Genomic DNA, 24,372 nt, shown 5'->3' on the forward strand with positions numbered 1-24,372 from the left:
CAGAGTGCCTACTTCAGTGACGAGGAGGAAATTGATGGGGACTGATCATTGATCAACTTTCAACGTTGGACACTGCAAGGATTTGTGTACATGTATGTGCAGTACAAAGTTGGCCAATTTGTGGTGCATTACCCTTACGCAAACAATGCTAACGTTCACCAATGAAGTCGGTGACATTTGCCCAAATGGGACCAACTGCTTGCCACAAACATCGGCGAACCTTGACAGCAAAGGTGAACGGTCTTCCCGAGTCAGTAGCTATGTTCTCCAGCTCATACTGTGTGATATTCCAGGGATCAATGGGACCTGACCATCAGGTTACCTTTCACGATAGCTGATATTCCTATGATATTCCTCAGATATACTGGTAGAGCAGCTCATACTGTGTGTTATTCTTGGCATCAATCAGCTATCCCTTTAAGATAGTAGATATTCCCATGATATTCCTGGGTTGTTCTGGCAGGTCTTCTCATACTGTGCGACATTCTTTTTTCTGGGGATCGATGGGAGACTTTGCCATCAGCTTGCCCTTTGCGATAGCTGATATTCCCACAATATGCCTCAGATACCCTAATAGAGCAACTTTTTGGTATTTTGGGCATTATGATAACTGGTATTCCCAAGAATACCTCAGCTATCCTGATAGAGCAGCTCATACATGTACTTTTTATTATTTTGGACATTTATGGTAGCTGATATTAGCATGATATGTCTTGGATATCCTGATAGAGCACCTCACACTCTGTGATATTTTGCCGTCATGACAGCTGATATTCCTGTGATATTCCTCAGATATCCTGCACCTCATACTATAATCTGGGAATCAATATGATGATATTTCTCAGATATCCTGCACCTCATACTATAATCTGGGAATCAATATGATGATATTTCTCAGATATCCTGCACCTCATATTATAACATGTATAATCTGGGAATCAATATGATGATATTTCTCAGATATCCTGCACCTCATACTATAATCTGGGAATCAATATGATGATATTCCTCAGATATCCTGCACCTCATTCTATAATCTGGGAATCAATACGATGATATTTCTCAGATATCCTGATAGAGCAGCTCATACTGTGTGATATTCTGGGGATCAATGGGGGACCTGACCATCAGCTTGCCCTTCATAGCACCGAGGTAGATCACCTCGACCAGATCAATGAAATCCTGCTTCGTCTTGAAGCTTCCAATGAATTTTGTGTGGTCAGGAGTTCTGAAATGATAGGGAAAAATATATCAGCAAAGTACAATTTAGTTTGAAGCACATGTAATTCTCTGATGAATGATGTGTGACATTTTGTACCACTGATTTGTTGATTTGTAAATTATTTGTAAAAAGTTGTAAACATGGATGTATTATAGACAATAAATAAATGTGAAATTTTGATGTCGTGAAAGGTTTTCCTTTGACTGGTAGTGTATTTTCAAAAAATGAACACAAATACAAATTTGAAGAAAAAAATAGTCAATTCAATAAACAAGAAAAGAATAGATGTAGCTTTACCCATAATCCACCTTCATGTGCTGTCCGTTGAAGAAGAATATGGTAGCTGGAATAAGGGCGATGTCAAAATACTGCGTATAGACTGGGACACTGTCCGAGTCCACACAGTAAACGGTGGCCATCTTCGAAACATCATGAGCAGTTTTAGAAAGCTTTCAGTAAGGAAGTGCAAAATGAGAAAGAAATTTGTCAGTGAAGGGAAGGGGGAGGGACATGGCCTTCAAATTATTTTACAACAAATGAAATATTATGTGTGCAGTCACTGTTACGAGAACTTGCACCGTAATTGCTTCCCAAAGTATCTGCACAGCACAGAACACTAACTTAACCAGTTTGCGCCGGGATTATTTTGACATTGACCGGACCAAGTCGCCGGGTTGTCGATGCCAGGCGGATTCAGGCCGTCATCTGCCGGTAGCACACTCTGATATTTCCGGCCTCACTAGCTCCTATCGAGAGGGTCGCTGACAGATATTTCCGGCCTTGCTTGTTGCGCGTTTATTCGTCATCCGTTCCGAATACCGCAAAACCTTTGCGTACACATCATCCGACGTGAACTGGTTAAGAAACTTGCATTATTTTGGAAATGCAAATCTTTTTGAAAACGTTTTTTCAAGGAATTAACTTGTCGAAAACAGCAGGTGACAGGCAGTGACCCGTAATAGAAAAGCTGTAGGCATCCTATTGTTGGACCCTATAATAACATAATTAGCAGTGGCACCAAATAATAGACGGGACACCGAGTCCCAGCTATACATGATGTAGTTGAGGAAGTCCCAATCCCAACTATAGTTGGGACGATCCTAATAGTTGGGATATCCATCTACAGTTGGGACAATATAATTGGGACGTAACACAATCAGCAGACTCACTATTTCATCAAGCTGCATGCACACTAGGTCAGTGTCTCGGCCGAACCGAAGGACGAGAACCAGGTCCTCTGTTGTCTTGATCACTTGGTCCACTTCCTTCTTGCTGGTCAGCTTCGGCAACAGGAAACTCATCTTGCGCGTTCAAGCTGAAAATGCCAAAATACACATTTCAGCAAAAGGCCGACTGAATGTGTTCACTTAATTAGAGCAAGTGGGAAAGCATGATAAATGTGTAACTGCAAATATTCAGCTTTAATGGTGGGCCAATGTTTATTTTTTGATCTAGATGCTCATATATATACGTCACTTGTCAGGCTTGTGAGCAATAAGACAAGGGTTTTCTTCAACTACCACCAACGTGACCAAGACTGAAAGATGGAGGAATTTCAGGGGTGCATCCCTATGTTCCCCAATGTTCCCAAATACCCGGCGATATTCCATAAGCCTAAACCCCAACCCTAATCCTAAGGATTTTGGGGAACATCGGAATTGGGGAACATCGGGTAGACCCCAATTTCAGTTGATGCCCAGGACCACCAAAGGGGTCTACCCGATGTTCCCCAATACTGATGTTCCCTGAAATACTTAGGGTTAGGGTGAGGGCTAGGGTTATAGGTTAAGGATTTCGGGGAACATCGGTATTGGGGAACGTATGCACCCCCCACCAAAAGGTATACAAATAATAGAAAAACATAGAAAACAACCCATTCAATAGGATCACACTATTTAGTTAGCACATGGCAAATTAATTAGCCTCTTATTTTGTATCGGGAAGTAAAATTTTGTGAAAGAGAGGTCAATTTTAAATTTACACAAACCCTTCTTGCTTGAATGAAACATGGGAGGGTTATTCTTTTCCTCCGTGCTTGCAAACAGGTTGTGGCATGCATACAAATTACATAATTCTGGACAGAAGTGGATTGTTATTTTCTCGAAGTTATCAGTTTCTGACAATTAAACAATTTTATAATATGAACACCAAAGTCAAAATGTTCCCAAAACAAAGCTTCAATTCCATGGTCAGTGCTGTCAAAAAAGTCACCACGTGCATACTTTTCACTCAAACACAATTTGTGAATAGCGCCCTCACCGGTAGGGTGCAATTGGAATGTGTCTAGTCCCCCGTCGTTCACAATGTGTATTGCGGGATAGCCCAATCAGGGGGACAGGTTATGTAATTTACCGGCGTGACCGGCACAGCTCACGGAACCGGAAGGCGGAACCGACAAATCGACGCTCTATTTTCCCTTACAAATACTGCATTTTGGTGTCTTTAGTGTCAAAGGTACGTGTTTTTTTTGCTTAAATATTTTCCTTTTAAAATACTACATACTGGTGTACGTGTTTGTGTACTTTCAGTATGAATGTGGTGAGACTTTATCGAATGTATGCCCGGCGCGCCCGTCGCGGCCGGCTTCAAACTGCTGAACAGTCATAGTCTATTATTAGAAGGCTTCTCTCCGTCAGCCTTCTAGTAGCATGGTGATTTTTGGAAATGCCCTTTGATAGACGAATTCGAAATACCTTTGTCTGAAGTTCCACTTTCTGAAACACAAATCCACCAGAAAAGTTGAGCCGGTTGATCTATACTTAGCTGGAGTTACCCAGCCCTAAATTTTATCATTGGGTTTAGACTTTAGTCCGAGTAACAAGTTGGACCCAACTTATCGCCTGTTTTAACCGTTTTAACATTTGGACGTGGTCTGGCGATAGCCAGACCATGTCCGAATGTTAAAAAGGCGATAAGTTTGGTCCAAGTTACTCGGACTACATTGGGTTGTCATTTAGGGCTGGAGTAGCCCCACTAGTGTGGCCGTCGGTATGCTGCGCCGAACCTAAGGTTCAGCGCAGCATACCGACGGCCACACTAGTGGGGCTAGGGCTGGAGGACATTTTTCACGCGAACCAGCAGAGTTGGCAGGTTCAAAAAAAAATTCGGAAAAAAAACTGGAACTCACCCAAACCTTGCCTGGAATAACCATTACACAGGTCCTTGAAGTAAAAAACGATCCACGATGAAGATTCAGCCTACAATTGCAGTGTAAAAAAGAGGCATAAACCGACAACCGTGCGCGGTCATGGCGAGGATACGGGGACCATCGAATGTACGCTGGGCATGTAGAAGAAATCGCGTCGTTCAAACATTAAACACGATCAGAAATTTAACGTGTTCAAGATTGCGAGGGGAGCTCTCCGAAATGAACGGAAAATTTCACTTTTTTTCCGGATCGTAAGTAAACTTCAGTACAACCATCTTAATTATCGATGTCTACTTGTACCTCAGGTGGCATATCTAGTAATTAGGAGGCCGTTTTGAAGGTGAAATCTGATGTTTTTTGTTGGAAAATGTTGGTTTTTGGGACGGTCAATGACTGTGTTGTCCAGGTCGCGGTATTAGCTTGGACCCCACTATCGCCAGACCATGTCCAAATGTTAAAAAAGGCGATAAGTTGGGTCCAAGTTACTCGGACTAGGCGAGGACCACAATGGGATTTGTGCACAGCGCGTTTACCAGTTCGTTCTTGCCGGCTGCGCTGGCTGATGGCGCATGACGTCACGCGGAAGCGGAATACCCGAGGACTGTTTCATGCAAGATAACCGGCAAACTTTGGTTGCCGTCCAGTATCGCAGCTATGATGCGAGTGGTAAACCTCAACAGTCGTCGGGTATTCCGCTTCCGTGTGAGTGACGTCAAGCGCCATCAGCCAGCGCAGCCGGCAAGAACGAACTGAATTTTTTTGGGGACCTGCCAACTCTGCTGGTTCGCGTGAAAAATGTCCTCCAGCCCTAAATGACAACCCACTGATAAAATTTAGGGCTGGGTAACTCCAGCTAGGCCTAACTCTGAAAAGTTTTAGAACGATTGACATTTGGATCATGGGGCAATTTTTGGGTGGCAAATCTGAGTTTTTACTCACCAACCTCGCGTTACCGATCCGATGAATACAGCGGTCATATTCATGTGTGTTTACGTACGTTGCGCGTGCGCTGATCTTCGCATGACCTCAGCAGGTCAACTCTACATTCGGCTCAACCATTTGGGATGGAGGGGAGACTGTATGCCTTGCATCGCGAAACAATACATGTACATCATTATGTATGTCATTTTGGCGCGCTGAATACGCTGCGCTGTCGTTACAAGTTGTCAGTTTTGGGGGACTGTTTTTAAATTTGACAAAAAAGGGATGAAAAGATCCATCTGTAAACTAAATTCCAACATTGATGGATGGATCATTTCTGCTGTCACGTAGTCTTGAGTCAAGGCCGACGTGGTAACCCGGAAATGAAAAAAAGACCACGCGAGTGCTTTGGCTGTGCACAGAGCCAACAAGCTCCGCCACCCGCGTGGTCTTTTGTCATATCAGACAATGAAATTTCTTGAAACCACCAAAAATAAACAAATCAATTCTCACACCTTTCTCCAAAGCCCCAATGCTCAAGTTTTTATTTTTAATAATCAATTGCAACGCCGGGTGTTGCCAGAGAGAAATATGTGGGAAAATATCATACAACGGATCTTCAAAATCAAACCACCAAAAATAAAAATCGATTCCTACGCCTTTTTCTGGAGCACATTGCTCGATCAAGTAGTTTCATCAAGCGTCGAGGGTTACCGACGAGATAATGTACAAAAATATACGGCGGACAACAGAACTTCTCCAACATGTCCAAGTCAAAAAAAGGACAGCTTCTTTTGAGGTTTTGCATATATACAAGAGACCACAAATTTCAGCGAATGCAAATCACAAAGCGTCGCCGCTGGGCATTCTGTGAGTGATGTTTAATTCTCACTTACAAACACAATTGCCGCCGACTTTTATTCCTTTATACAGCAAACGTTAAACACAAAGCATATTTCAAGTGTTTCTACTTGAATCAGGAGCTGGCGTTGTTATCGACGCCACGTTTACGGGTCTACCCAATGAACCAGGGTGCTTTGATAGCTCAATTTGACATGTTGAATAAAACTTTAAACTTCTATGTCGAAGGTTCCGGGATCCAAACCCACGCTGTGCTCTTTTTATTTATTTCTGGATGAAAGTGAAATTTACCATTTATTGGCGAGGGCTCCATCATGAATACCGCGCATGCGGATGCCATTTTCAAAATGACATCTGTGCAACAGAGCCCTTGCCGATAAATGGTAAATTTCACTTTTCATTCAGAGTAATCCTTAGACTCTCAATCTAAATAACTGATCTGTATTTGTACCTCAGGTTGCTAGTAATTTGCAGCCCTTTTGAGGGTGAAATCTGATGTTTTTCTTAGGTCGTTTCTAGTGTGTCACGCAATGGCGGCCATGCAGCTTGGACCCTATTAGGCCAAAAAAAGTCTCCGGTTTCTGGTATGCGCGCGCGTCGCTGTAGCCATGCGCGTCGGCAAAATGAAAAAGTTTTTTTTTCAATAAAAGATGATGTCTGAAAACCGCCAAACTCACTGGTTTGACTGGAATCCTGCTGCTGCACAATTTTAATGTGTTTTTAGATTGGGTTATGGTCGAGAATAAGCTTTATGTGGCCTCTCTGGACTCCCATATATTTGCACTAAGTTTAGTCGGGCACCATTTGCAGTCATCAGCACGCATTTGAAGCAAAAAAATCAGGTAAAAAAAAAAAAAGCCGCATCGCCGCACCACTTTTTGGGCAAGCTCCATACCAGAAACCGGAGACTTTTTTTTGGCCTTATCGCCAGACCATGTCCCAAAGTTAAAAAAGGCAATAAGTAGGGTTCAAGGTACATGTACTCTGGCTAATGTTTAGTTGCATGTATGTTCAGCTCGCAAACTGCAAAAGTGTAAAGGACTTAGCCCATTTTAAATAGATGTTTCCATCATGTCGGTAAAAATGGTACACATTATCCATAAGTGATTGCGTAAGGGTAGTACTGATGAATCATGTATCACCAATAAGACTAACGGGCAGGCAACTTTTCCTCGGATCCGCTAATTTCCTCGATTTTTACTTAAGTACTGTACAAAGTCTTGTTTGGTTTGGATTTTCCTCATTTTTTTTTCTTCCAAATTCCCAGCTGCATGCCTGGACTAAGTTCTGAAATGTCTTGAGCAGCATGTCGATCAAAACTCTGTCCTCGGTCAGAATCTCAATTTTCAGATTGGCCTATTCAATACTGACAGGATGTTACCTCCAGCCCGCCCCCATAAAGTTTTAGAAGTAGGGCCTAATCACTGCTTGGCCAGCATTTCATAAGAACTAAATACTTAATTTATTTGGCAATGGTAGATTTGGATGAACTAGGAAATTGGATTACAACTTAGATTTTGGACCCTTCACGATTCTTAAAACTGGAATACCGTCATGAATTTGCATTACTTTCTTTGCAGGACGTGCACCCAGATGACATTTGAGCAAGAACAGGTCTGCAACCTCAGTACAGAATTGTTTACTGCTGATGGGAAGCATGCAACACTTGCGAACTCCAGTACAAGCCTTGAGACGAGCTCAGGCAGTCGTGATCTGTCGCAGCCGCAGGAGCATCAAACCGTCAACTGAGCTCCTCCAGATGCTCCCAGATCTCTATGAAATCTACAAGGAGACCCAACCACACCGGGCTGGACAGCGCCGGGGAAGGAAGCTGCACTGGGCACTGCTGCCTCGCAGCTTAGACCTGTCAAGCTGGTGCCACTTCTGCAACCTTAAAGACGGAGCTGTTTCAGCTAGGTACAGCACGCAAGCAGCAACTCTCCCAGACGCACCTGTACTCTCATCTGATACAACTCATGCCACGAGATTGGGCAATGTGTCAGCGACAAATGTGTGTGAGAGATCTAAACTGAACTGCATGCAAAACGTGTCAGAGGGTTATAAAAATAAGTCCCTCAATGCACGGCTATCCCTTGAAGAAGTTCTGACCAGTTTACAAAGCAACCCAGATGTAATGTCCGTGCACAGAATCGGGCAAGTGCAAGGCTTGGGTGAAGAAATCCAGCGGAGGCAGCTCAATGGAAAACCAGTTCCAGATGGTATAAATGCCCTCGATCTTGACCACCTGCTTGGCCTTCAGTCTAAAACCAGCCGAAAGAAATTCATCAATTTCTTGGTCAAGAAGGACAAGTTGAAACGCAGAAAGACAGAAGAGCAAGCATCGAGACTCAAATGTAAGGCATTAGAATCAAGTGCACTTCAAGAGCCAGAGTTAACTGTTCACAACACTTTTGTTCGCCACGGGCAGGATGTGGCAGAGGATGCCGCTAATGGGTGGAATCTTGCCAGGAGCTTGATGTTCGGTCCCCCTATCGTGTTTGATCTGAGCTACGACCATCGCATGAATCGACGAGAGATCATCAACACTATCTTGCAACTGAATCGCGTCCTCAGTGCCAATAAAACTCTGCGGGACCCCTTCCATGTCCACTTCACAAGCGTAGCCGGGGATGGACATGCAGAACAAGAACTGAAGCGCGTCCACGGCGAGCATTTCGACAACCTCATGGTGAGCATCGCAGAAATGCCGCCTCAGTGTGTTTTCCCCAACGAGGAACTGGTTTACCTGACAGCCGACTCGCCGAACGTTCTAACAAGCTATGACCCCAATAAGATTTACATCATCGGGGGTTTTGTCGACAGGGCTGTCAAGAGTCGGGTGTCCCTCGGCAAGGCGGAGGAGGCAGGCATCCCCCATGCCCGACTACCGCTTGACGAGCATCTCAGGTGGCATCAGAGCACTAAGAACTTGACGTTAGACCAGATGATGGACATCCTGAGTGAGTTGAGAGCATCAGGGGACTGGGGTAGGGCTCTGCAGCATGTGCCAAGTAGAAAACACCTCGGAAGAAAACATGTCTCCACAATGGACATATGCACACTAACATCTTAATTTGAGGACAAGTGCCTTTAATATCTATAGTCAAACTCAACCTGGCCTTGCGCAAATGTTTGTAACATGTTGGTCATTCTATAAAGTTGGGGTCCATTACCTCTGAACTTTGTAATTTGCCATTCAAGTACATTGTTCATTAACTCTTACTTCCCAAATCATCCAAAATTCCTCTTTGCAAAATGGAGAATTTTGCAGGATTGAGGCTATATGGCAAAAGTGTGTGGCTGATTTTAGAGGATGCACTGTGTCAAGGTCTGAGGCCAGACCTTGTGTTTATGCTCAGTCATGCATACATTTAGGCCAAGATTATAGTACTTGACATCCTCAGCACTTCTCTAGGATGTCACTGGCTCTGCCTCAACATATGCCAGTGATTGCTGGAAGATTTTGCAGGATTGAGGTAGTGGTCAACCCTCCAAGGACCACATTCAATTTTTTACATGGAGGCAGTTGGAGAATTTTGCAGGATTGAGGTTGCATCCCAGCAACATTGCCTAGGGAGTGAGGGTTAAGAATGACTTCAATCAATTTTGTTTTGGGGTAGGTCGTTTGCTATTCATAATCACAACAAGAGGATCACTGCAGAACTGAAAGCAACAGAGTTGTAAATCATACATGTCAGATGTAGATGTCAGATGTAACAGGGACCGGTATAAACAAGAAGCCCCAAAATGTATAGAATGACCCATATCTCCTACATCTGTAGGACTACCCTGCTAAATCCAACAGAGTCCAATGGTTACTTCCTGCTCAATCCAACAGAATCCAACTGAGCCTTATTTTTAGTTGTCTGCTGGATCCAACAGAGTCCAACTTGGCGTTATTTACCACTACCCAATAGAATCCGACTCTGAATATGTATGTACATTTTTACAAGGGGTTTACTGCTCAATCCAACAGGCTCCTGTTGGATTCAGCAGTGCTAGGGTTAGGAGGAGCCACGGGTCCCATTCATTCTCACGTAAGTGATTGGTTGACCCCAAGTAGGCCATCAGTCCGGGGGTTTGGTCAGTATCAAATCAGGGCATAAGTTATTATAGTGCGCATGCGCAAGGTATACCGTCCCTAGAGTGGTAACAAGCATTTTGATGGACATTTTGAGAAAAAGGGTGATAACACCCAAAGAGCTACCACCGTTGCAATGCTATCACATATTTTCCAACTCTGAAGGTGCATACCTTTGCAAAAATCGCTATAATGATTATTCCCCTCATTTGATACTGGTGGCCAAAATTTTGGACCGAGGCTGATGGCCTAAAGGCAACATGTTCACTATCTCCAGAATTCTGTTGTAAAAGATTTTGTATTAAGAGGCCATCAATTTTTTCATAATTTTCACAAGGGTACAAACTGTATGCTGGGAGGAAGGGTTAGGAGACCGTGTACGTTTTTCAAAAATAATTGAAAATGATGATAATACCTACCTCCTTGATAAGCAGAGAAATCATCATTTGTTCCTTTTCAGTTTGTACTCTCTAGGAGGGGGAAGGGGTCCAGAAAAAAAGTTGTACAAAAAAATGGATGGCCCCTGCCCGCTTATGATAGTCAACTGTGTTCCCCAAACTGCAAACAGACGCACGTGTACTACTAAATTATGTTTTTCATTCTCTTTCCCTCAGGAGACTAAATGTATCTTTTAAATTACATATTTAAGAACTGATATAACACTTGAGTAGTACTTCTAACATCTACTTGTTATAAAAAGTGCTGTGCATTTTTAAAGTATTTATTATTCGATTATTCCAGCTTGGACTTTATGGAATATTTGAAACGTTGCTGTTGAAGATTTACATGCACAAGCCTTAAAACTGGCTGCTTATCAGGATTTACGTGCATTTGCACTTGTCGAAAAATTACCATACCGTTTATTGAAATAATTTAACAAGGCGGTTCTCGAACCGCGTGTCTCGCCTGCTGTCACAATTATCTTTAAGAGTGACCTTTGACCTCAGTGTGTGACTATTGACATCATTAGCATATGAAGGTTCCCAATTTGCATCTGTGGCCTCTTACCCCAAGGTCATGAAGGTTATTGTTTGGCTGGTTTTGATTCAGCTTGATCAAATATTTTTAAAGCAGTGAGAGGTCGAAGTCTCATGGCATAGAAATGTAACGTTAGTGACGGTGGAATTGCCCCATACATGTACACATTGCATGCATAAGTACAGACATACATGTACCGGTAGTGATTGCACAGTCTCTCTTCTGGACAAAGTCCAGGCCAGACTAAAAACTAGAACATCATGTAAATGTACATGTACATGTATGTATCAAGAAATGTTTTCAAGGCTGTGAAATGGCCGATGTTTGAGAGATTTTGAAGACGATTCCCGACGGAAGCTCTCAAATCATGTGAACAAGTTGGCATTTGACAAACAAACATTGTGCATGTTATGTCATTTCCTCTTGGAGTGGAATGGAAGAAAGATTAGATTCAAATATTCAGTAGATGATCGAGCAAGTATATTTGGCATATTTCCATACATGTACATGTACATGTAGTTATAGCATAAACGTTCATGTAGTCTGTACAGAAATTTATAACAAGAGTTCATTTTTTTTCTTCACTTTTTCTGTCGCACTACCTGGGATATATCACAATCTGCACATTCAGATATCATTGTCCTAAAAATGGTTGTTTTTTTTAGTGTTTCAATTCAGTGGTCTGGAAATCTTTCAGAGGTGATTGGTTGACATACATGTACATGTACTCTCTTCAAAGATTGAAACTTGAGACTTCATGTCGATAATTTACAGTTAAATTTTGATCTACTCAATTGAATTAATTTTACTGTCAAATGTCTGGTCCCAAGTTTTAAGTTGGTGGGAGTAAATTTTCACTCAAATAGAGTGAAGTTTGGTTATGTTTGCACAAACGCGAGTAAAGACAGGTGAAACATTGTAATGTTTGTTATATTTTGTTGCTCACATGAGGAAAACAAATTAAGTCGTGCCTAGATTTCTAATCTATGCATACATGTATGTTTACTTCGCCATCATGTTCATATTTTAATATCTTTTCATACTGAGAAAAAATGGCAATCTAAAGAGCAAGGCGTACAATCCGTACATGTTTACATTACATACGTAGTGTGGACATTCCTTTGTTTTCGTGTAGTTAAGACAAACCTGTGAAAATAATCATTTTACTCACACTGTGAAAACTCTTTCAACCCATTTTTTTTTCTAGGATTCCCTTAAGTGTTTCTCAGTTCATTTTGCCACAGATAAACCTAACCCCAAAATGCCTCACCAGTTTTCTAGAGAGGGGGAAACACTGTGTGGACGTGGGCAAGTCCACACAACGTCGCTGCTACCTGGTTTATGTGGACCTCTTTTGTTCGGAAGTCCACACAGTGAATGTAATGCTTGTATATCCTCACGGCTGTTCGTACTTTAGGTGAGTCAAAACAGCCGATTTTGATATCGCAACACATTCCATGCAAACTTTGCTTGAGGAATTCAGCTTTTGCAAATAGTGCGTCACAAACTCGTGTTTTGAAACCGTTTTGCGTGATCTTATGATGAATATGGATGAATAGTACAAACATGATTTTGGAAACCTTTTTATTCGTGAAGAAATGGTACTGTTTACAATTTAATGAAATTGTATACTTTTTGTAAAACTCATTATCTAATCATAGAGGTTAATTTATTCATGAGGATGCAGTGTGCCTGTTATAAATTTAATGTATTACTGTAGTTGTGTCGATATTGTAGTAATTCACAGCAAGGAAACTCACAGGGCAGATTTGTTAAAAACAAATGTAAACGTTCTGTTTCGCGTGAAAATGCTAGAAAAATAATGTTTTCTTGCACAGCAAAAAAGAAGGGGATGGTGATCACATCTGTAAAATATTGATATTTGGGGGTTGACAGATTTTCTTTAATTTGTTTACATGTATTATTATTACTTTTTTTTTCAAGACTTGAGGAGTCAAAAAATGTTTGAAATGAATTCAAATAATGAATGTACATTGTACTGTATGGAGATTTAATATTTTTTAAAGAAAATAAAACAAATTTGATAGAATCAAATGTTGTCATGTTGGCTTTTGAATGGATGTTCAAGTAACACTGGAGTGATTGCTTTTGTTTAGGACAATGTTTACTATGCTTGAAAATGGACAAGAATTTTGATCAAAATGGACAAGAATTTAGCCGACTCGTTATTGCCTTTCAGAACTCGTTTAATACTTGATGTTTTCCAATTGCAATCAACGTACAAAAATGCATAACTTTTGCTTCAGTTAAAAGGGTTTAGGATCAGTTTTGCCGGGTTAAAGGGAGCAACAAGATTGAGATATTTTAATTGCTGGAACCAGCACCCCAACCACCAGGAACTTACTAATGTGCCTATCTAAAGTTAAAAGATATCAAAAACAAAATGAAGAAAATAATTAGCGCAAAAGATAAGCCACAATTCACTACAAAAAGTACAATTGATAAGACCACTTTAATTCTTCAAAAATAAAATACAATGTATAACAGAATTCAGTTATCCTAGTCGGTAGTTTTTAGGCCTGAAATATTACGTTCATCGTATCGCGATGGGGAATGAGATAAAGTAGGCTTTTAAGTATCTTGGAAAACCCAGCTCTAGGATCATGACATTTGGGGGATTCGCCATTAAGCCTAGCGGATGGGGAATCTCATATGTCATGAGCCTAACCAGAGCCGTGTTTCCAAGCTACAAGTAGCTTTCAAGAAGACCAACAGGTCCAAAAGTCGGGAAATAGTAGGATCAACATGTCAAACACAAACAGGACACAAACAGGACAAAAGTTGGACTCTGGATGACAAAATTGGGATAAAATTACGACTTTTATGGGCTTTCAGGAAAAGTTTTCATTGATACTCACCCATGTCCGCAGCATCATAAGCCTCATTTGGCATGTTCTATACTCACAACACTTGTGCTCCACCCTAAACTAAGCTCTTGGAAGTACAGTTGCAGTAGCACTCGTGCTCCCATGCCCTTTTGTGTGATTTACATGTGACAGTGAGTATTACTGCTTACTATAACAATCAATAAGATTTCATTTTTCGGACTTGTGGGACAAAACTGTCAGAAAAAGTAGGAAATACATGTACGAATTTCAAGGGAAAAGTAGGAGTACTTGAAAACCTGCATGAAGTCGCACCCCCCATTCTGATCTATTTTCGAGTTTCACCCTGGAAAAAAAATGTTTCTAAAAGTTATGCACTTTTGAATGGGAAATCAACAAATACACGCACATTGGTAGAAATTATCTGGAATAGAGTGTTTTCGTTTAAAGAACACATTCAAATTGGAAAAGTCGTTGGGAGAAAAAAACAAATCAGATATTCTGAAGAGCAACTTTAATAATGAAATGAATCAATAACTGATGTCTTAAATAGAATGCTATAATAAAGATTTATTGACAAGAGGAGCCTGTCGATCAATTTCATACGAAACAAAGGAAATTACAAAGCTGTTAAATTTTACGAATGTGAATTTTCAAATCTGTGTAATTTTGAAGACTGATCCAATCCATCTATTAATGCATGATGTAACAAAAGTCATAACATTTCCAAACTTATCGCTGATTATTTGTTAGCATGGGCAGAAAAAAGTACTTTCTTGTTACGTTAACTGCATGCAGTGAAGCATCTATGCGACCACTTTACTCGTGCAAGTTTTTCACTGAAAGTGCATTCAAAGCATATCACATCACCAAATCTCAAATTATTGTAAATTATTGTAAATTGATTTCACACGAATAACATGAATAAGAAAGACAAGATAAAAATTGCACACTACGTCAATATTGCTACAAATAAATTACTTTATGCAATTTTTAGTCAATCCTCAAAAATAGAGTTTAGAGACCCACAACCTTAAAATATACATGTAATTCAAATAATGAGTCAAAATTATAATCCAATAAAAAGTTTAGCGATCGAGGATCTTAAAATCTTCATTTAAAATAGACAATTTTATTCCATACAATCAGTTTTCATAATTACGTACTGGGCAAGATCTAAGATTTTTTTTTTTCTTACAAAAAATTTCAGTTTTATCCTGCCAATGAAAGAATTAATCTTTGGCACATGAAAACAATAGCCCTAACAGGCCTGAATCCTCCAATTCAATATGATTTTGCACACCCCTAGGGAATTAGGGTTAATCAAATGTTATTTCAGATATTATTAAATGATGTTTGTATCCACATTAAATATACTATAAACAACTCATCCTCCAACAAAAATTGGACCCCAAATTTACGGAATGATCCAGTGTTTAGAGTTAAGAGACCCATTAGCTCAAAATAAACATGTACTTCAAACAAAAAGAGTAGTTTAGCGATCAAGGATCTTAATATAGACTTTATTTAAAATAGACAACTTATTCTATACAATCAGTTTCATAATGTACTGGGCAAGATATAATAATTTTTGGAAAAAATGTCGCAACCTGACGCCACTTCCGCGATTGTGTACAAAGTCTATGGAGATTTAAAGACAATTTTCAAAGTATTTCCTAACAAACTTGGAAATATTTCTCAGTCCCAGATTAATGAATGATCATCATGTTTGCAACGAATGTCCTTCATTGAGATGATATATGAAGAAAGAAGTAGCGTCAGGTTGCAACATTTTTTTACCATTTTTTTCACGAAATTTCAATTTCACTGTCCTGCCGAAAATCTTTGGCAACATTAATCAATAATTTTTCCAGATTTCAAACACTGTTTGTGTCCCTATTAAAGGTATAGTCCATCATTTGCAGCCATCCGAAAAGTAACTGGCATAATTATTGTTGAAAAACAAACTTGGTTGAAAGATAGTAAGGGAACTAAACTCCCTGTGAAATTATTCTTTCTGGGAAGCTGTCATTTTGAAGTAATCAACGAAAGAAGGCATTTCCAACGGTGATTCTTAAGAAGCACCGTAGGAAAATTTAAATTAGTAGTTCGTTTTGTTATTCAGCGCAGCGCGCACAAGTATTGGAACGACGCACACGTGCGCGCGGTTGTTATAATTCGTCGGATCAGTGCGCGACGTCGCGTATAGCTGCAATTCAAAACAATTCAAAACATGATTCAGTAACTTTGGATTTGAAATTGAGATCTTAGAATGCTGTTTTTCGGAATGTACAGCTGAAGCTTAGCTGAAACTTCATCAGGTTAGTTGCTCAGTATCCTTCATTAGATTTTGAACTCTTTTTTTGCTTCAAACGAACAAAATGCACAAATTACAAATGATGGACTGTAGCTTTAAACCTGGTCAAATTATAAAATGAATTCTTAGTACAGATTAGAAAAAGATCATTAGTACAGAGCTATTTTATTTAATCTAATATTTAATACAACAAATTTTAGTGGCAGCAGCACTTTTATAATTTATTCATAAATTAAAACCCATAAATTCAGTATCATTAAAATTGTTTTCCCTGATTTTTTTTTCAATTATGAGTTTAATTGTTATTTCAGTTTTATTTCAGTAACAACACCAAGCTTACTAGACTAACTCTACATGTCACTGCAGACATTGCAACTCGAGCTAAATTTTAGCAAAACAACCATCACCAAAAAAATTTTCCAAGGATGTTTGTGAAGCTGTCTGTCCATCACTGGGAACTGAGAAACTTCGCCAGGCTGGCCAGAGCTGCAATCAGTATGGCGTTACACACTGTGGAGGGGAAACAAAAACAAACATAAACCAGTATTGATAAATACCCAAGACATACCCACCCATATTGGTCAAGAGCTCGTTCCATGGACGCTTTTAAACACTTTTTTCCGGCACCGCTGCGTTCTGCGCCACATCGCACAGTACGTGCCATGCGTGCCAATCTCCATTTCAGGAGATTTATAGTACTACTCGCGCAAGCTACGCATGTGCCTTAAATACAGTAGAGGGGTGTTTCACAAAACATGAAGTACACCGAATATTAGCTCTACACTCAGGTGTTCTGGTATGAGAGGATTCACGGTACGTATTCATTAACTTGTGTTATCCAAAAAGGACTCGACTCGACTACAGCACTGTGCAACAATGAAAGCCGCTTACCCATCATTGCTGATCCGCACTCGACATACACATCCATCATGTGGCTACATCCCTCATGGACCCCCAAGCCGTCATGCTGACACTGGTCCAAACTCTGCTCAGTCCCGTCGCAGTCAACGTTACTCAAGTAGATCGGTCCACTTCCACTTTCGTCTTCAGACACGTAGCTGACGACAGAGGAATAGCCCAGCTGGCGGCACACCACCTGTGCGTCTTCCTTGGTCCAGCCTGTCTTGCAGACGGTTCCCCAGCGGCCGTCTCGGAAGACCCTCAAGAGTCCCTTTTTGTCTCTTGCGCCCAGTTGGTCGGTGAGCTCCACAGGATACTTATTGGCTTCTGTTCAAGATATTTGATATTATAATAAAATTAGTCTCTGAAGGGAGAACTTTAGAAAGAAAGCACCAACTTGAGCTCAAAAAACACATATTTACCACCAAACGATATGCACTTGGAAAGATCGCTTTCACCAGTAACACAGAAGGACAGATTAGCACGATCTGGCAATGGGGCGGGGCCTTGGAGTGTTGCAAAACATGAAATTACAGTTACAATTATTGGTACAAGTACTGCACAATGACTCTCATGAGTCAGTACTTGCGGTGTTTGTATTTGACTTGATTTGAAAATTTGGCCAATAAATTTTGTCCTTTGTGTTTTACAGGAAAAACTTCCTGGCATCAAGTGGTAAATGACTGTAGAATACCCGAATCCGTACCAATACGGGCGATTACAATACAGTGTGCGATCAAAAGGTTGCCATGCAGAGTCCATTTTTCAACTTTTATACAGTCAACAAAAACGTGGGCGACTTGCCAGGATTTGAACGAATGTCAGCCGACTTGACGTCGTAAGTTAAGATTGCAATTGTTTCCCGCCTTTCAGGGACACATCGAGAAAGTTGAAATTTGTCTGATTTTTTTAGCGCCGACTGATGCCGATCGTCTTAACATTGTCAGTTACCCTCTGGAAGCAAAAAATCAGCCACTGATTTGTACCTGACTGTCATAGCTCAGGCATATAGCTTGATCCTGAAAAGTCAGTCGCTAACTGTTCTGTGTCATCGCACCTGAGAGCAGCTTGCAGGCATGTGCACATTTTGGTAACCATATTGGTCAAAGGAGCCCAGAGTGCACATGTATCCTGTTCAGTAGTAAAAACGTCATACATGCACGTGCACTACAAATAACTAGCGCCCATTGGTTAAATGCTCGAGTTGCAATAACTGCCGGTTCCATTCATGTTATGCTACAATGTGTGAAGTATGCATGGTTGAATTCAGATGACGTCACACTAACGAACCGGATACTATCTGAGCACAACTCGCATGAGCCTTCAGAAAATGGCTGTCGCCGAATTAATCTATAGTTTGAGCGCAATTAACATGTTCACTTGCAAAACTCACCAAGGGGCCCACTGCAGGTGACCTTTGCTTCGAGTGTGTTTCCTCTGTCGCAGTTTCCACCGGCGTTGAACACACACTCAGTCAGAGACTGCTCATTCCCGTCGCAGTGGAGGTCGAAGACAACTGGCTGTAAACTGCTCTTCCCCTCAGAGACACTGAGGGCGTAGCCGTATCCCAGGGATCGGCAGACCACGTCACCTTCCCTGAGGGTCAAGACCTTCTGGCTACAAATTGACCCTGAAGCCGTGTCGCTCAAGGTCACTTTGACAAACCCTTCATAATTCGACGTCCCATCAATGAGTGTGATGTTCATCGGAAGCGCATCTGAGAGGAAAAATAAATAACCGTGCAGTTCTTTTATAGCGCAAAATATTTCTCGTAGCAAACAGCAAGTACTTGTGTCTTACATGAAGCTGTGATTAAAAGTGTTCCATTAGGATGGGCTGATCTTTATTTGATATGGTAATTCATTCCATTCTTCCAAAGCTGCACATTGAAATGTCCGTTGATCATAAGATTTGGTAAAAACTGTATACATGGAGTGAGATGTTTTTGAGCTGGAGTGAAGATTCCTTAATAAACGATTGCAGTTATTATGGAGATAATCATGGGGCCAATATATGGATGCCTTTTAAGGTGTGAACTAAAATTTGAATCCCCAATTAATAAAGTTTATCAGCTCAAACAAACTTGTGTATATGAGGGTGGATTGAGGGTGAGGCTGGTGTGAGGATTAGGAGGACTGTTAGGGTTTGGCCATAGATGGATTGATGATCGGACCAAGCATGCATACATGTCTTTTCATACCAGGTTTTCTCTGGCACTTGACCCCTGCATTCTTATTGCAGTTCTTGGGAAACCAGCCAGAGTTGGGACAGCCGATGAGATTCTCGTACGTCGCAGATGCATCGCACTGCAAGCCGGACGCCAAGTAGCCATCAAACTGTTCGTTAGAGCCGGATGCCGAAGGGTGCTCGCCAAAGTAGGACCCTCCCACTGCTTCGAGGGCAGGGCCATTTGGGGGTTCTTCAGTTGTGCAGGCGATGTCTGCGTCGGCCAAGTCCCAGCCTTCGTCGCAGATGCTGTAGACAAATGTCGTATCGCCGTTCTGGAATCTGACCTCGACTCTGCCCTCAGTAGATGCATCACCGTCCACGAAAGAGACTTGTGCTCCCTGACCTGACGTACAATTAAGGGAGGTTAGATTCAGTAAATGGGGCGCTAGAACTTCTTTAGTTTAAATTTGGCTTTGGTCGGTCATTACTACTTTACTAGCGGTCGTGCTAATAGCGTCCACAGAGCGTTAACAATTAAACGTCAATAAACATGATCAACATCAACAAAGCATCAACAAACTTAAAATAAAAGGCACTCTTGAGCTTCAAAAAAGCTATTATCATATTCAATACACATATGTTGTATTATGTAAGAAATAAGGGAAATTCACATTCATATCCCACCTAAAAAAAAAAGATTTTTTTTTTTGTTCAACGATTTATGGCAATTGGAAGCTAGCCGCAATCTTTCTTTCTCCGTAGGCTTTCCCATGGAACCAATAAGCGATTGAGAAAAGGTTTGATGGCTCGCCAGATGGTTGTAAACAAACACGTCCCGTGGTACGTTATCAAGCATAATGATCAGCGCTTTCCTAGGGAACCAATCAATGATCAAGATACTGTGGTGATCATGCACGGAGCTATAGACAGGTTTGTTCAAATCTATACAGACGATCTTATTTACATAAAATGGTCCTGCCCCCATTGCTACGAAATGACCAAGACGTTCGTGTAAAAATGTTTAAAAAAACACTTACGCAAGTGCGCTACACAACAATGCAACTATTGCCCTTGATCACTGACGTCTTAATAGGCTAAGACTACAGAAGGGCTTCAGTAGTACTCACAATCATTGTTTGAACTGCAAATCAATGGAATTGAACCAGTTTGACAGTGCACCACACTGCCTACCTGCCATGCTTTACATCACTCGTACATGTCGTAAAAACTGTCAACCTGTGCACAGCACATGTTATGTACACAGGAGTCAGAGTGACCGTTTTAGCCGAATTTTGGCTAAATTGGACAAAATTTTTCGTAAAAAAAAAACGAGTTTGACAGAAAATTTGACAGAATGGATTTTTTGGGCAGATTTCTGGCAGAATTCTCCAAAATGATTATTTAACAGAAAAACATAGCAAATTTGAAAAAAAATGGTACATTTTGTAAAAAAAATGCTTCAATCAATTCAAGCAAACCCTTGCATAATGGGACAGGTTGCCTGGTCTAGCTGCTGAGGTTCACTTGAAACCGGATTTTGCCTGAAGTTTGCGCAACTTCATAACATCTTTATGTGACTACAGATTGTTTATAATGTAATTTGAACCTTGATTAAGGCAATATACTACAACATCTGCATGTGATTTTAAGTGTTTATAGTGTATTTCGAGTGCAGATTCTGGGGAATTTGGCAGATCTTTTATTAATCTGACAGATTTTTGAAGCGCATTTAGCAGAATTTGGGCATGACCTTACGGTCAGTAGTCAAGATCAATAGACATACAGAAAGGATTAGTGACTGTTTCGTTTCTACATTGGTGATGATTGTCCATGCACAATGTGCATGTGGCCACAGTGCGTCTTGTACCATTTCACGATTGTGACCCCCGTGTCCAGCTCCTACCCCAACTCTGAGTGGGTGCTTTTGTATGGAGCCCATGCACTGTCTGAAACTACTCGAAATCTGTTCCTCACCTCGAGTCTCGACACAAGTCATCGCAACCACTCCACTGACGAGGCAATATGGGCCGCTAGTATTCGTCCGCTTCATGTGTGAGCAGTCCAGAATGGAACTCTCATCTCCCTGACAATTCACATAGCCAAGGTTCCCTTGCACTCCTTGATCTTCAGCGTCTGGGCCCCAACTACCAACGAATTGAAAACCCAGTTGATTGCACAGGACCATGGACTCACGCAACTGCCAATTATTGGCACAGACGGGGCCCCATTTTTCAACGAAGAAGACCTCCAGTTTCTTGAGATTACTTCCAGGAATTGACACATTTAGCCGGAAATCACCGTCACTCTGGCCTGTTGGGAGTAGTGGAAAAAGTAACGCTGATGTAATTAAATAGTTAGGTCTCTGTGTAAGTAGGCAAGTGTGTAAGTGTCATGTCAGAGATTTCAACTTCAAGGCCCCATCTCCCGCCTCATGAATGTCTGCTGCATGGCACATGTATTCGTATGAAGTATGTATTATGGAATCTGGGTTGGGATAAAATAAAGGGAAAAATGGACCATTTTTGTAATGCACTGGGGATATACGGTTGCATTTTTCAGACTCTTACGATCTAGTTTTTATAACGTAGAACTTAGCTCCAGCTCTAAACGCAATAAGCATTCCTTAAACTACAGTACAAACCAAGTCTAAATGTAAAAACAAAATTTGAGTTTGACATTTTCGGGTGCATGTTCTAACAATGTGTAAGTGTAACGTTAGCCCTTTAAAAAAAAAAATCTGGAGATAGTCCAATAAAGATGGTAAATTGGCCACATTTATGGGGCTAGCACAGGGGCCAAAGTTACATAATACATGCAGATCTGTCATTGTCTGAGCATGGAGGAATGTGTTCCTTCCTTCATGCAGATATCACGTCCCAGTCTGGGGCTGGTCCGGTCTACCCCTAAGTTAGAACTTAGAGAACTATATAGGCTGGTTATCTCCGTTAACTCCTGAAAGGGCGATCGTGTAGTGAAGGGCCCAGTCACTTTAAAATTATTAGACCGACCAAACTAGTTGGTGACATTCTCAACAGGTTGCCTACTATTGCCAGACTATGTTCCAATGTTAATGAAAAGGCGATAGGCCTAGTTGGGTCCAAGTTACTTTGACTAATTTCTACCCCATGCCAAAAAAACTGTTCAAAATTGCAAAACGGGTGTCATGAGAAGAGTCTGCTTTTGATTGTAAAGGTGATTTTGGAGCATTAGAAAACATTTTTGACTCTGATTTGATCAAAACAAAACAAGGGCCCTACACTACACGATTGCCCCCGAAGTAACCCACAAAAAATAATACCGGAAAGAATGTTGCAACCTGATGCTACTTTCGAAACAGAAAAAAAGACAATCTGTTTTTGCTTACCTGCTACCGTACCTCGGAGAGTATACTCTCATGTGAGAACTGTACTGTAAGGAATATGTTGACAAAGTCTTTAGAGAGATTTGTAGGCGAAAGTGTGGCCATTTGTGAATTTTTTACATGTCACTGCATGTTGACGCCCTCAACTGAAGAATGACATACTAATTTGGACACACGTTCGCCTCTCTAGTTTAAAGACTTTATCAACATATTCAGTTCTCACATGAAAATATACTCTCTGGGGTACAAGATAAGCCAAAAAAATGTCTTTCTGTTTCGAAAGTAGTGTCAGGTTGCAACATTTTTCCATAATACCTACTTTTTGCAGACTGCCAGAAAGCACCGAGTATCAAGGTCTCCAACAGCCATGCAAGGGAAATTGTCTTCATCACGCCCGTGAACATGGCGAACACGTTTAACACGCAGGTTTTTTACTACTTTTGTTCTCAATTATTTTGGTGGCCTCAGGCTCAGAAGTCAGATACAAGCGCCTTTCGAAGGAGACAGACTAGATTCTAGAATAACCATCGGTATTTGATAACATCATGGAAGTATAAAACGGAGGAGCAGCTAGGGCGTGGAGCGAGTTGATCTATGACTCACTATCATCAATGTCGTTCATGTTAATGAGTTACTTTTTCGTTAAAAAGTAACTAATTAAATAAAAGCATGCGTGCGGTACCAGGTGCGTGCACAGTTGCACTGGTACAGTGTGGTACACATAGGACCGCAAGTAATGATGTGCAAACCGTCCGCAAGTGCCTGATATCTATGGGCGGTCAAAAGGACCAAAATTTTTAAAAATGAAATATAATTCAAACGAACAACAAACACAACGTAACAAGAAACAATAAACAAATCTTACATCGAAGGATCGAAACAAAACATTGTCCTCAAGAGGTTAGTAAAACAAGAGTGTTTATTCGTGTACGTGTGTCGTTTAGTTGCTTTTTAACGAAAAAGTAACTCAGTAACTCGAATGCGATTGTGACTGGCGACGGTGATGAGTCATTTTGTACTGGGAATGTTGCAACCGGACGCCACTTCAGTTGTGCATATTATGGTCTGGAGAGTCAAGAAATTTAAGTAGGCCTATGCATTTCCTGTAATTCCTGTTTTGGTTTTTAAATGTATATTGCTTTTGCTAATCAATAAAATATAGAAAGAAAAAATTGAAATGTTTCTCAGTCCCAGATTCATGTCTTATAACCATTTTTCAATGAATGACCATGACCTTCATTGAGATGATAAGGAAAAAGTGGCGTCCCAACCGCAGTTGCAACATCCTTCTCCTTCCGCGAATATAATCGTTCATGTCAGAATTCGAAATACCGATGGTAATTCTAGAATCCAGGGGCGGCGGAACCGGGGGGGGGGGGGGCAGGGGAGGGGGTGCATGCCCCTCTTGTTGTGCCTCCTCTAGCATAAATGTGCCCCCTTCGAGATGAAAACAAAAATTGCCATTATCTTTCTGGTAATTTGTTTTCAGTAACATTTTTCCCCAAACGGTATAGAGAGTTCTTATGCGAACGAGGAATATGAAAACCAAGCCCCAAAACCATGATGCG

The 24,372-nt window shown here is 41.0% G+C and overlaps 3 protein-coding genes across 6 annotated transcripts; 1 reads left to right on the top strand and 2 right to left on the bottom strand.

The window, feature by feature from the left end:
* Positions 1-673: 673 nt before the first annotated feature.
* On the bottom strand, positions 674-3,240 carry LOC119726525 (thioredoxin-like protein 4B). Of its 4 annotated transcripts, none has more exons than XM_038198252.1 (5): positions 3,210-3,240; positions 2,392-2,537; positions 1,520-1,671; positions 1,072-1,228; positions 674-850 (listed from the first exon to the last, which is right to left on the bottom strand). In XM_038198252.1, exons 2-5 carry the CDS (start codon positions 2,521-2,523, stop codon positions 842-844), a joined length of 450 nt encoding a protein of 149 aa, XP_038054180.1. In that variant the 5' UTR covers positions 2,524-2,537; positions 3,210-3,240; the 3' UTR covers positions 674-841. The 4 variants fall into 4 exon arrangements, with proteins under 4 accessions (XP_038054180.1, XP_038054183.1, XP_038054182.1 ...); XM_038198255.1 differs by having other exon boundaries at positions 674-816; positions 1,038-1,228; XM_038198254.1 differs by having other exon boundaries at positions 674-803; positions 1,025-1,228.
* A 320-nt stretch (positions 3,241-3,560) lies between these two features.
* Positions 3,561-12,119, top strand: LOC119726526 (tRNA methyltransferase 10 homolog C-like). Its single transcript, XM_038198256.1, has 2 exons — positions 3,561-3,676; positions 7,733-12,119. The coding sequence occupies exon 2, from the start codon at positions 7,801-7,803 to the stop codon at positions 9,223-9,225; it is 1,425 nt and encodes a 474-aa protein (XP_038054184.1). The 5' UTR covers positions 3,561-3,676; positions 7,733-7,800; the 3' UTR covers positions 9,226-12,119.
* A 4,356-nt stretch (positions 12,120-16,475) lies between these two features.
* LOC119726716 (neurotrypsin-like) lies at positions 16,476-23,264 on the bottom strand. The gene is made up of 6 exons (XM_038198523.1): positions 23,124-23,264; positions 21,418-21,753; positions 19,475-19,846; positions 18,668-18,991; positions 17,266-17,601; positions 16,476-16,884 (listed from the first exon to the last, which is right to left on the bottom strand). The coding sequence occupies exons 1-6, from the start codon at positions 23,206-23,208 to the stop codon at positions 16,823-16,825; spliced, it is 1,515 nt and encodes a 504-aa protein (XP_038054451.1). The 5' UTR covers positions 23,209-23,264; the 3' UTR covers positions 16,476-16,822.
* Positions 23,265-24,372: the final 1,108 nt, after the last annotated feature.

The sequence above is a fragment of the Patiria miniata genome, unplaced genomic scaffold (genome assembly GCF_015706575.1).
Source record: "Patiria miniata isolate m_02_andy unplaced genomic scaffold, ASM1570657v1 HiC_scaffold_2, whole genome shotgun sequence".
Classification (NCBI taxonomy): domain Eukaryota; kingdom Metazoa; phylum Echinodermata; class Asteroidea; order Valvatida; family Asterinidae; genus Patiria; species Patiria miniata.

What these genes read in the sequence shown, in the direction of transcription:
- LOC119726525 (XM_038198252.1), bottom strand. Translation starts at nt 2,523, where the DNA reads ATGAGTTTCCTGTTGCCGAAGCTGACCAGCAAGAAGGAAGTGGACCAA. An exon ending in GCATGCAGCTTGATGAAATA is followed by an intron (nt 1,672 to 2,391) that starts GTGAGTCTGCTG and finishes CCTTACTGAAAG; the next exon opens with CTTTCTAAAACTGCTCATGA. An exon ending in CACATGAAGGTGGATTATGG is followed by an intron (nt 1,229 to 1,519) that starts GTAAAGCTACAT and finishes CTATCATTTCAG; the next exon opens with AACTCCTGACCACACAAAAT.
- LOC119726526 (XM_038198256.1), top strand. Translation starts at nt 7,801, where the DNA reads ATGGGAAGCATGCAACACTTGCGAACTCCAGTACAAGCCTTGAGACGA.
- LOC119726716 (XM_038198523.1), bottom strand. Translation starts at nt 23,208, where the DNA reads ATGTTCACGGGCGTGATGAAGACAATTTCCCTTGCATGGCTGTTGGAG. An exon ending in TTTCTGGCAGTCTGCAAAAA is followed by an intron (nt 21,754 to 23,123) that starts GTAGGTATTATG and finishes TACTCCCAACAG; the next exon opens with GCCAGAGTGACGGTGATTTC. An exon ending in GTGCGGATCAGCAATGATGG is followed by an intron (nt 16,885 to 17,265) that starts GTAAGCGGCTTT and finishes TCCCCTCCACAG; the next exon opens with TGTGTAACGCCATACTGATT.